Below are 13,445 nucleotides of genomic sequence, written 5' to 3' on the forward strand. Positions count from 1 at the left end.
TGGCCAATATGGTGAGACTCCATCTCTACTAAAAATACAAAAATTAGCCAGGTGTGGTGGCACGTGCCTGTAATCCCAGCTACTTGGGAGGCTGAGGCAGGAGAATCGCTTGAGCCCGGGAGGCAGAGGTTGCAGTGAGCTGAGATCGTGCCATTGCATTCCAGTCTGGGCAACAGCGAGACTCCTTCTCAAACAAACAAACAAACAAACAAAAAACCCCCAAAACACTAAACAAATATTCATAACCTAAATTACTAATCTATCTCCTCCCTTTCTCAAATTTCCCAAAAGAGATGTCATTTATACTGTTCCCATTTGTTAATCTCTCACTCACTTCTCAATCCATACAAACCTGGCTTCTGGATCTAGCACTCCACCAAAACAGATCTTCACACCTATGAATTCCCTGTCACTAAGGCCAAAGGACACAGTTCTTTCATTATTTTATTTGACCTCTTAGCAGTATTAGGCACCACAGTCCACTCTTTCTTTAATATTACTCCCTCAACTTTCATGGCAACATTCTCAATTTTCCTCCCATTATTCTGGCTGCCCCTGACCATTCTCCTTTGCAGGCTCATGCTGCTTCATCCAGCCATAGCTGTAGTTTCCCTCTGCTCTTCATATACTCACCTATACCTGCTGGCTTTAACTATCATCTATTGCAAGAAAACTTACGAGTTATTATGTCCAGCCTAGCCACTTCTCTGAGCTCCCAAACTCATATATCTAACGGCCTCTGCCTGGTTATCTCAGAAAGCATCTTAAACTCAAAATGTCCAAAACGGAACTCACGAAGTCTCCCTCGAAACCTGATTTCCGTCTGCTGCTTCCTCTTCAGTGAATGGCACCACCAGCTATCCAGTAGCACCAACAAGAAACTGAATCATCCTTCCCCCTCTCCCGCTGTAATACAATCTGTCAGGTAATTTCAGTTTTATCTCTTAAATATTAAATTCATCCACTTCTCTTCATCTTCACTGCTCTGGTCCAAGCTAACATCATCTCTCTCTATGATAACTTCCTTTTGTAGGTGATTCCACTGACAACCCCTCAAGTGTGCATTTTCCACACTGCAACTGATATTTTCAAAATGGAGATAAAAGAAAAACTTGAACATGGCTTATGAGGTCCTGCTCTTGCATGGACTGACACCTACCTACCTCTCCAGCCTTGTCTTCAACTATGCATGTTTTCTACAACAGCCTCAGGCTTTCAGTCTCTTTTACTCACTATGTTTCTTCTGATCTTGCTGTTCTGACTAGAATGCTCTTTCCCTTCCTCTTCACCTCACATACTCCTACGAATCCTTCAGATCTCAACCTAATGCCAACTCCTTTGAGGATTTCCTTGACATCTATGGCTGAATCATACCTGCCTATTACAGACATTTATGGCCCTGTATATGTCTTCAAACATTTCTTTGGGTGCTTTTTTCCCTTTTGTTATTACTGCCTCAGCTGTAAGTCCCATAAAGGCATAAATGATCCAATTTTACAGGCTATCCTCTGCCTTGCACAGTGTATGGCACATCTTTGGTGTTTATAAATATTTTTTGTATGGATGATGATAAAGAGCTTTAGGTTCCTTTCATTCACACATGACATTTAAGTACATAACATTTTCAAAAGTGTTTATGATCAGAGAATCTAACCTATAGCAATACTCACACATTGCACCAACATATATGTGCAAGGATATTCACTGCAACACAGTAATACCATCAGTCTAGAAACCACCTACATGTTCATTAATAGAATGGTTAAATTGTGATATATACATAACTTGGAATATTATACAGCAGTTAAATAAAATGGCACAGAAAGATACCCTAGTTATGTTGTTGAGTAAAAAAGGCAAATTACAGAATATTATTAGTATGATCTTGTTTCCAATATAAAAAACCATATATAAGGCTGGGTGTGGCGGTTCACACCTGTAATCCTGGCACTCTGGGAGGCCAAAGCAGGCAGATTACTTCAGCTCATGAGTTCGAGACCAGCCTGGGCAACATGGCGAAACCCTGTCTCTAACAAAAATACAAAAAATTACCGGGTATGATGGCGTGTGCCTGTAGTCCCAGCTACTCAGAAGGCTGAGGTGGGAGGATTGTTTGAGCCTGGGAGGCAGAGGCTGGAGTGAGCCGAGATGGCGCCACTGCACTCCAGCCTGGGTGACAGAGCGAGACCCCATCTCAAAAAAACCCAAAAAAACAAAAAACAAAAACCTCCAAAAAACAAAAAAAATACATAATTTGTGCCTCAAAGGTACAAAAGAAGGTCTAAAAGGAAACCATTAACAGTGATTATCTCTAAGAAGAGAAGGAAAATGGGGGAGTGTTATAAAGAGGAACTGCTTCTTACTACATTTATGTATTGTTTGAAGTCTTTTATACATTAATGTATTACTGTTATACTTTAAAAACTGTAGCTACAAAGGGCAATATTCAAAATTCACCTTTGTAAGCTGAGTAGGATCAAACCGAAGAACCTTTTGGTTACAGCAGGGATAAATTCCAGTGCCAACAGTATTCAGTGAACTTGCTGCAGTAGGATAAACCACTGTTTCTGAGTGGTATTGACAATGTGAAAATTCAATACAGAGAAAGACCTGATAAAGAAATACATAAAATCAACTACTATTTCCACAACAAAATTATACATTTCAAAAATACTTAGGACCAAATATTATATGTTCCATTTTTATATGAAATATGCAGAAAAAGCCAATCTATACAGACACAAAGTAGATTAGTGGTTGCCCGGGGTGGAAGGTTATAATGTGGAATAGCAGCAAATGAGCATGAGGGATCTTTTTGAGGTGGTGGAAATGTGCTAAAATTGGATGATGGTGATGACTGTACAACTCTAAATTTACAAAAAAAAAAGTGAATTGCAGACTTAAAAAGAGTAAATTCTGAACACAACCTAACTTAATAAAAATAAAAAAATAAAATGAGTAAATTTTATGGCGTGTAATTCTACTTGAATAAAGCTATTAGACAGCAAAAAATGATATCACCTTAAGCAAAATTCAGATGAATTAAACTGATCTTGATATACATTCAATTTTACAACTGGCCAATCACCTCAAATGTTTTCCAAAGAAAAATAAAATTTTGCTTCATTTGGTTATTCCTTGATATTTTTTTTTTTGAGATGGAATCTCGCTCTGTTGCCCAGGCTGGAGTGAAGAGGTGCCATCTGGCCTCACTGCTACCTCTGCCTCCCAGATTCAAGCGATTCTCCTGCCTCAGCCTCCCGAGTAGCTGGGATTACAGGCGCGCACAACCACACCTGGCTAGTTTTTCTATTTTTAGTAGAGACAGGGTTTCGCCATGTTGGTCAGACTGGTCTTGAACTTCTGACCTCAGGTGATCCGCCTGCCTCGGCCTCCCAAAGTGCTGGGATTACAGGCATGAGCCACCATGCCTGGCCCCTTGATGCATTTTTAAGGTAAATATTTAGCATCAATATTAATAAAAATTATGACATAACTTTGAATCATTGGCTTTGAAAACTTTGACAAAAGCTTATCAAGGTTTAATCGTCAAATTAAACATCAGGTTTCAATTGTTTATAAGTTAGTAAAATAGGACCACGTGCGATGGTACACACCTGTCACTCCAGCTACTAGGGAGGCTGAGGCAGAAGGACTGCTTAAAGCTAGGAATTCGAGGCCAGCCTGGGCAATGTAGCAAGATCTCATCTCAGGAAAAAAGAAAAAGAAAAAAAGAACATGGTGCAAGCACTGTCTAAGAGTTTCAGTGGACACAGGTGCTGCTTGCGATGGGGAAGACCACTGGGCTGGGCAGCTGGGGGCTGGTGGCTAGACAGAGGTTGTGCCACCAGTTCTGAGAAAAGGCTGGTTGGGATGGACCCTGAGTCCCAGGAGTTGGTTTGGAGAAGGGAAACTGAGGCTCTGAGCGGTAAAATTATTGGATTCAGAGATACTATGGGGCTCTGAAGGTTGGATTCTGTTAGCCTTGTGGGCTAGGGAGAGCATCCTTGAGTAGGTGATATCTTACTCAGATCTAGAGGGGATAACACTTTTGGGCCTGTGCAGGGGGCACCATTGGTGGGTGATGATAATGTTGGGCTTTGAAGGCAGGAGATCTTGAGAAGGTAAAACCATTCTATCTAGAAAGGAAGGAAGTGGGTGTTGGGTATTTGTGTCATGGTTGCGGGAGCCATTGGGAGGGCAATTCCATTAGCCAGAGGGAGGTAGAAAGTTTGTAAGAAATACCATGCCGGGGGACTGGAGAAAGACCTCAGATGTCATTGTTTCTGGGTGGAGATCCTGTGTGAGCGGTGGTGGTGTATCCTAAGAGGGGGCAGTACCACTGGATGATTAAGGGTGGTCTCACAAGGCCTGGGGTGAAGAAAGACCTGAATGGGTAATACCATTAATAGCTGTTGGGGAAAGGACCATAAAAGGTGAAAAAGTGATACCTTGGACTGGATGGAGAGGAGATCACTCGGCTTTTAGGAGGTACCCTGACTGGTACTCTGATCACTTGTTTCTTTTTGTGGGGGACTCTAAGGTGGGATGAAAAGCTATAGTACTGCACCAGGAGTGGGCCCTTGTTGAGAGAGTTCCTCACTGGGGGAGACTTTAAGAAGGGGAAACCCTGAATAGGGTCCTGTCAGGGGAGGAGAGGGACTCTGAGCAAGAACAGGTTAAAAACAAAAACAAGTTAGTAAAATAATTCAAATAAAAACACAACATTAACAATCTAAGCACTGATCTTTTTTTTCTATTTATATTATGATGTACTGAAGTTGCTATTTGATAAGCAATGATCTTTAACATAAATGCATTAAATAGTTTATAATTCAGAATTTTTGGTTGTTAGTTTCAATTGTGATGTTCACATAATGGTTTTCAATTTTAAAAATTTGAGAACCTATAAAAACTATAAGGTGCACATTCTCTTATATACAATATTCTGCATACAAACCATTTTATGAGTTTATGAGCTCTATAATAAATATTCAATATCATCAATCAATATTCAATTTGCTGTAAAGGAGAGGAAAATAATCTCTCAAAGTTTCTGCATTCTGACATGTTGAGCAAGTCAGATTTTAGAAGCTTGATATCCTTGATTATAAGTGACACTCCGATTGTGAGGAGGACCTTTACATACCTATTAGATTAACAAAAAACCCAGACCTGACTATATCAATTGCTACTGAGATGGGGGGCAACTAGAACTCTCATATGTAGCTGGTAGAAATGCAAAATGGTTCTGGGACTTTGGAAAACTATTAGGCATGGCAAGTGTTAAATTACCACACAAACCAGCAATCCTACTCCTAGGTAATAAGAAAGAAGAGAGGCCGGGCGCAGTGGCTCAGGCCTATAATCCCAGCACTTTGGGAGGCCAAGGCAGGTGGATCACCTGAGGTCAGGAGTTGGAGACCAGCCTGGCTAACCTGGTGAAACCCCATTTCTACTAAAAATACAAAAAATTAGGTGGGTGTTGTGGTGCACGCCAGTAATCCCAGCTACTCAGGAGGCTGAGACAGGAGAATCGCTTGAACCTGGGAGTTGGAGGTTGCAGTGAGCCAAGATGGCGCCAGCGCACTCCAGGTTGGACAACAAGAGCAAAACTCCATCTCAAAAAAAAAAAAAAAAAAGAACAGAAATAAATACATCCAAGAGAAATAAAAACCTATGTTCATAGGAAAACCTGTATTGTTTATAGCAGCTTTCTTCATAATGGCCCCACACTAGAACACTACAAACATCCTCCAACTGGTGAATGTCTGAACATACTGTGATATAGTCATACAAGAGACTACTACTTGGCCATAAAAAAGAACAAACTAATTTATGAAACAATGTGGATAGATTTTACATCCATTTTTCGAAGTGAAGGAAGCTAGATTCAAAAAGCTAAATGCTATCTGATCCTATTTATATGATGTTCTGGAAAAGGCAAAACTATATATAGAGAAAACAGACCAGTGGTTATCAGAGGCTAGGGTGGGGGAATTAATTGACTAAAGAGGGGCACAAAGAAATTTCTTTTAGGGTGATGGAAGTGTTACATGCTTTGATTGCGGAGGTAGTTATACTATTGTACGCACTGTCGAAGCTCACAAAAAGGATGCATTTTACTGTATGTAATACTTCAACAAACCTTTTTAAAATTGTGGGAACACAGAACCCATTGAGTGGGAACTTAAACAGTTTAAAATCCCAATCTGAAGATTTTGACAAGCTGTTCTTCCTTCCCTCTATTGAAAATCATTACGCAAGTGACAGAGGAAAATTACTGGGGAGAGGAAAACTTTAGGGATTCAAAAGAAATTATATGTCGAAAACTCTGCGTTTATACATAAGATTAATTAGGAATGACTGTGACTTAGAAAAACCTATTTATTCCACAAAAGGGTTTATTATAGGTTCCTACAAATAGCAAGTTTTCTTATGCTTTTATTATAAACATTAATTAAAAAACAAAAACTTTTTGGGAACAAAATTGTTATAACAACAAAGGCACATATCAATAGCATCCTATCTGCAAAGGTGCTTCTGAATTTCTATAGAAATCTATAGAACAACAGAGAAAATAGTTTGGCTGGAAACAAGTGAAGGCAATAAGGATTTTTTAATAATTGTTTTCATTGAAAAACTGGATTTGATCACTTAAAACCAGTGCCTTTTTTTTTTTTCTCTTTTGAGACGGAGTTTCCCTCCTTGACCAGACTGGAGTGCAATGGCACAATCTCAGCCCACCGCAACCTCTGCCTCCCGGGTTCAAGTGATTCTCCCACTTCAGCCCCGAGTAGCTGGGATTACAGGCATGCGCCACCACGCCTGGCTAATTTTGTGTTTTTAGCAGAGATGAGGTTTCTCCATGTTGGTCAGGCTGGTCTCGAATTCCTGACCTCAGGTGATCCACCTGCCTCAACCTCCCAAAGTGCTGGGATTACAGGCTTGAGCCACCGTGCCCGGCCAAAACCTGTTACTTTTCTAAAAATTCAACAAGTCTTTGATTGTTTCAGGAATGGAAATAAAAAAAGAGAAGAAACAATGTCAAGAGAAACGAAGCCAGATGCAAAAAATGTTTAACAGCACCATTGCTTTTGCCACTAGTTTTGTTTTACTTTATTTTATTTTATTTTATTTTTGAGATGGAGTCTTGCTCTGTCACCCAGGCTGGAGTGCAGTGGCGTGATCTCAGCTCACTGCAACCTCTGCCTCCCGGGTTGAAGTGATTCTCCTGCCTCAGCCTCCCGAATAGTTGGGATTACAGGCGCGTGCTACCACACCCGGGTAATTTTTCGTATTTTTACTAGAGATGGGGTTTCACCATGTTAGATAGGATGGTCCTGATCTCCTGACCTCATGATCCGCCCACCTCGGCCTCCCAAAGTGCTGGGATTAGAGGCATGAGCCACCATACTGGGCCTAGTTTTATTTCTTTAAGAGATGGAGTCTCACTATGTCACGCAGGCTGGTATTGAACTCCTGGGCTAAAATGATCCGCCTGCCTTGGCCTCTAAATGTGCCACCATGCCCAGCTGCCACTAGTTTCTTTAAAAAGATGTTAGATATTGTCCAAACACGTTTAAACATATTGATTAAACAGGAGATATCAAAATAGTCTTGCTCTCAATATTTGCAGAGCAGGATATTTAAAAAAAAAAATCTTACCTGATAACATCTTGAACAAGTCAGCCAATTGATTGTTCCCCACAATCGCCAGTATACATCTCTCCAAGATTTTAATTCTTCGAAAAGACTATTCAAATACTCATGAACATCCCATGTCTTATCTCTGGGGAAAGAGCCTCAATTTTACAAGCAAGTGATATAAACAATTTGTCTTATTTAATTATTATCTTTTTTGAGATGGAGTTTCGCTCTTGTTGCCCAGGCTGGAGTGCAATGGCATGATCTTGGCTCACTGTAACCACCACCTCCAGGATGCAAGCAATTCTCTTGCCTTGGCTTCCCAAGTAGCTGGGATTATAGGCGCGTGCCACCACACCCGGCTAATTTTGTATTTTTGGTAGAGACAGGGTTTGTATATTTGGTGGACAACGGGAAAAGGTATGAATGATTTGAATACCAAATTATTTTGCAAAGCTAGATAAAGGATTACAAATTAAATATAGTTTGAACAGGCCAACAGTTGGGAATTAGGCAAATGTTAAATGGAAGCTTTATTCTGACTGCATATGTTATACAACAAGTTGTTATTAGTTACTGGTGATTCTAAACATTACAATCATTAATATATTAGTACTTTATGTCACTAATAACATTTCATTAATGTATTAGTATTTTACACTATTTTCTAGTACCTTTTAGTAATTGAGCGATACAGAATATATAATCAGGTCTTGGTAATATAGATTTTTAGATTAAATAATATAAAGTTAAAAAATAGCAAAGGTTCAAAACCATATTTGCTATGGTCATATGCAGCTCAAGTGTGTTTTTTGTTTTTGTTTTTGTTTTGTTTTTGAGACAGGGTCATACTCTGTTACCCAGCCTGGAATGCAGTGGTGCAATCATCATAGCTTATTGCAACTTCAAACTCCTTGGTTCAAGTAATCCTCTCACCTCAGCCTCCTGAGTACCTGGGATTACAGGTATGTGTCATCACACCTGGCTAATTTTTTTTTTTTTTTTTTTAGACGGAGTTTCACTCTTTCGCCCAGGCTGGAGTGAAGTGGCGCGATCCTGGCTCACTGCAACCTCTGCCCTGCTGGGTTCAAGCGATTCTCCTGCCTCAGCCTCCCAAGTAGCTGGAATTACAGGTGCATGCCACCATGCCTGGCTAATTTTTGTATTTTTAGTAGAGATAGGGTTTTACCACATTGGCCAGGCTTTTCCCAAACTCTTGACCTCAGGTGATCCACCCGCCTCAGTCTCCCAAAGTGCTAGGATTACAAGCATGAGCCACCGTGCCAAACCTACACCTGGCTAATATAAAACAATTTTTGTAGAGAAGGGGGCCTCACTATGTTGCCCAGGCTGGTCTTAAACTCCTGCCCTCAAGCAATCCTCCTGACTCAGCCTCCCAAACTGCTGGGATTATAGGCCTGATTCTTTTAAGTCTTTATTTCAGTCTTTTCTAATTTTGCTGGTTTTGTGCTTAGCTCAAAAATAAAATGTCATGATGTTATTACAAATTACACAGGCACATTTGTCTTAAAAGTAATTTTAGGCCAGAGAGGCTTATTTGGGAGGCTGAGTCTGAGGCAGAAGAATTGCTTGAACCCGGGAGGTGGAGGTTGCAGTGATCCAAGATTGTGCCATTGCACTCCAGCCTGGGTGACAGAGCGAGACTCCAACTCAAAAAAAAAAAAAAAGTAATTTTAAAACAATTTTTTAAATGTATACATCTGCCAGGAATGGCGGCTCACACCTGTAATCCTAGCGCTTTGAGAGGCTGAAGTGGGAAGATCGCTTGAGGCCTGAGGCCAGGAGTTGAAGACCAGCCTTGGCAACACAGTGAAACCCTGTGCCTACACATACACACACACACACACACACACACACACCGAAACCCTGTGTCCACACACACACACAATTGCCAGGTTGCCAGGCATGGTGGTGCACACCCATGGTCCTAGCTCAGGAGGCTGATGTGGGAGGACCGCTTGAAAGTCCAGGAGTTCAAGGCTGCAGTGAGCTATGATCGCACCACTGCATTCCATCACTGCATTCCAGCCTCAGCAACAGAGAGAGACTGTGAGCTATGATTGCACCACTGCATTCCAGCCTGAGCAACAAAGACGGTCTCTAAAATAAAAAAAAAAAAAGGGTATACATCAACTGCTGACATGTAGGAAAATACTTTGAATAAAACAACAAAAATGGATGTTGAAGTTAGTATCAATTACTTTTTTCACATACTACTAATAGGTATATATATATATAATATACGAAATTTAACATTCATAGGGTTTCTTTCGTAACAGTGTGTGCTATAAATTTGTAATATAGAAAAAAGGACAACAAAAAGAAAATTAAAATCATCTGTAATACTATCACTGAAAGGTAATACCACAATTAATGTTTTAGTGAACATCCTATTTTTTTAACCACTAATAACTTTTATGTATCCATACACTTTTTTATAACTTTGTTTTGCTCTGTTGTCCAGACTTCAGTTCAGTGGCATGCTCCTAGCTCACTGCAACCTCAAACTCCTGGGATCAAATGATCCTCCTGCCTCAGACTCCTAGCTAGGATTGCCATGCTCAGCTAATTTTTAATTTTTTTGTAGAGATGGGGTCTGGCTGTGTTGTCCAGGCTGGTCTCAAACTCCTGGTCTCAAGTAATCCTCTCACCTCAGCCTCCCAAAATGCTGAGAACACAGGCAAGATCTCTTGAGCCCAGGAGTTCAAGGCTGCAGTGAGCTATGATCACACCACTGCATTTCAGCCTGAATGATACTGGATGAAGGATGTCAAAGAATACACATTTTGAGGTTTCTGCCTCCTGAGACATTATACCAAGTTACAACACCCACCCTCAACTCAGAATGAGAACTTGTTTTGAACATGAAGAGAAATATGTATTATGTATTTATTTATTTTATTTTTTTGAGATGGAGTTTCACTCTTGTTGTCCAGGCTGGAGTGCAATGGTGTGATCTCGGCTCACTGCAACCTCTGCCTCCTGGGTTCAAGTGATTCTCCTGCCTTGGCCTCCCAAGTAGCTGGGTTACAGGTGTGCACCACCATGCCCGGCTAATTTTTATTTTATTTATTTATTGTTTTCAGACGGAATCTTGCTCTGTCACCAGGCTGGAGTGCAGTGGCACTATCTCGGCTCACTGCAACCTCCGCCTCCTGGGTTCAAGTGAGTCCCCTGCTTCAGCCTCCCAAGTAGCTGAGACTACAGGCACCCGCCACCACGCTCGACTAGTTTTTTGTAGTAGAGACGGGGTCTCACCATGTTGGTCAGGCTGGTCTCAAACTCCTGACCTCAGGTGATCCACCTGACTTGGCCTCCCAAAGTGCTGGGATTACAGGTGTGAGCCACCGCGCCCGGCCTACATATTAATGAAATACTGACAAAGTATGAAGAACAAACAGACGACAGAAAATCCAACGCTAAAGACAATTTTCCTCACCAAAATTTACCTGAAAGTAAATTTGGTTCTCTTGTAAAATTCAATATAACATTTGTACAGATAACTAAAATCTGTTAGTGAAAAGAGAGCATTTTAAAGGCACTAACCAGAATACCTTTCAAGATTAATATACAATAATTTTTATCATTTTAATGTTTAAAACATTATGACATTTACCCAGTAAATAAAATGTACTAACAACTACCTTGTTTAGAAAGTATTTTTCTAAATGAAAGTTGGATAACGTGCAGAAAAGATGTTATCCCATTCCTTATAAAAGTAGTTATATTTTTATAAATATGCCAGAAATTCACATTTAAAAAAAATCTGGGCTTGGCGTGGTGGCTCACACCTGTAATCCCAGTACTTTGGGAGGCCGAGGTGGGCAAATCATGAGGTCAGGAGTTCGAGACCAGCCTGGCCAACATAGTGAAACTCCATCTCTACTAAAAATACAAAAACTAGCTGGGTGTGGTGGCACATGTCTGTAGTCCCAGCTACTCGGGAGGCTGAGGCAGGAGAATCGCTTGAACCTGGGAGGCGGAGGTTGCAGTTAGCCAAGACCACACCATTGCACGCCAGCCTGGGTGACAGAGTAAGCCTCCGTCTCCAAAACAACAACAACAACAACAACAACAACTACATATATATATATACAAAAATATATGTATGTATTTTATCTTCACGACACCTTATGTGAATATAGACAATATTTCCATGTCGATCCACATTGATTTTTCCAGGAATGCAAGGAATTCTTCTTTCTGTTTCTTTTGTTAAAAGTTTCTTACACAAACAGCATCTATAAACAAACAAGATACGAAAAACATCCAGGAAGAAGAATGTAAATGTAGTAAATTAAAGAATATAGCTGCATTATAAAGCACACCAAAGAAAAAAACATGTTAGCATACCTATACAATGTTGCTGCATTACTCCGAGAATCTGGATTCAAGTACTCAGGATCAAACAGTCTTTCAATCTTCTTACAAAAAAGTTTGCTATTAACAACAAATGACCAAAATATTAATTTTCTACATTACTTTATACTGGTGAAAATAAACAAACCAATCTGTGCATCTGTAAAATAAGATTAATAAATCCTTAGTGGCTCTCTTGGGAATTTGTAATACATTTTTAGTGTTCTAAGTGAATAAACTTAACAGTTTATTATTATCTAAGTAAATAAAATTAAGCAGTTCTGATGAGAACTGCTTGACCAATCATCTATTTTCCCATAAAAAATAAGATTGATAAATAGCTATCTTTCAGTCATTTTTAAATTTTATTTTTTATTTTTACTTCTTTTTTTGAGACAGTCTCACTCTGTCGCCCAGGCTGGAGTTCAATGGCGCAATCTCTGCTCACTGCAACCTCTGCCTTCTGGGTTCAAGCGATTATCTTGCCTGAGCATCCCGAGTAGCTGGGACTACAGGCGTGCACCACCATGCCCAGCAATTTTTTTCTATTTTTAGTAGAGATAGGGTTTCACCATGTTGGCCAGGATGGTCTTGATCTCTTGACCTCATGATCCGCCCACCTCAGCCTCCCAAAGTACTGGGATTACAGGCATGAGCCACTGCACCTGGCCTTATTTTATTTTTTTAGAGACAGGGTCTTGCTCCATCACCCAGGCTGGAGTGCAGTGGCACCTCAGACTCTTGGGCCTCAAACTCCTGGGCTCAGGTGATCTCCGACATCAGCCTCCCAAGTAGCTAGGACTACTGTGTGCCACCACATTCAGCTAATTAAAAAAAAAAAAAATCTGTAGAGATTGGGGCTGGCTATGTTGCCCAGGCTGGCCTCAGACCCCTGGCCTTCAAGTAATCCTCCTGCTTTGGCCTCCCGAAGTGCTGAGATTACAGGCTTGAGCCACCTTGCCTGGCCTCTTTTAGTCCTTTGTTACTGGAATATGCAACATTAAAGATTTTGAGAATTTAACAACCGAGGCCTACCAATAACTAGGTATATGATCTTTAGCCGCTTACTTAACCTCTTTGAACCTTGTTTTCTCAACTAGAGAAAGTGTGGTTAGTATGTCCAATCTCATAAAGTTTTATGAGGGTTAAGTGATGATTTTAAAGAGTACTAGATATAACGTTAAGCATTCAATAAACGTTAATTATTATGCATAACTGAACTTGAGTCTTCTAAGTATGTCTTTAATTCTAAATGTATATCCTACCTGTCTCCATCTTTCCCTGTGTAATGTCTTCTGCTATTAAAAGCCAAATCTGGATTTAGAATTCCACTCCTGTTTTCAATTATTTAGCTCTTGGATAATTCCTCTCTGTCTTGTTCCCCTTCAGGATTAAATTCTTGAATAATCCCCTGCATT

General features: G+C 40.3%; 1 protein-coding gene across 7 annotated transcripts in view; it reads right to left on the reverse strand.

Annotated features, from left to right (window-relative positions):
• Nucleotides 1-13,445, reverse strand: part of SANBR (SANT and BTB domain regulator of CSR) — a 74,751-nt gene that overhangs the window by 40,044 nt on the left and 21,262 nt on the right. For all 7 annotated transcript variants that reach the window (XR_010136180.1, XR_654202.3, XM_054547518.2 and 4 more), the window contains 4 exons: nt 12,022-12,108; nt 11,799-11,909; nt 7,669-7,792; nt 2,458-2,610 (listed from right to left, as the gene is read on the reverse strand). Coding sequence is in view for 5 of the 7 variants with exons in the window: in XM_054547518.2 (XP_054403493.1) it covers nt 2,458-2,610; nt 7,669-7,792; nt 11,799-11,909; nt 12,022-12,108 (475 nt within the window). In the remaining 2 variants the exon portion in view is untranslated. The remainder of the gene's footprint in view (nt 1-2,457; nt 2,611-7,668; nt 7,793-11,798; nt 11,910-12,021; nt 12,109-13,445) is intronic.

Source organism: Pongo abelii, chromosome 12 (assembly GCF_028885655.2).
Source record: "Pongo abelii isolate AG06213 chromosome 12, NHGRI_mPonAbe1-v2.0_pri, whole genome shotgun sequence".
NCBI lineage: Eukaryota > Metazoa > Chordata > Mammalia > Primates > Hominidae > Pongo > Pongo abelii.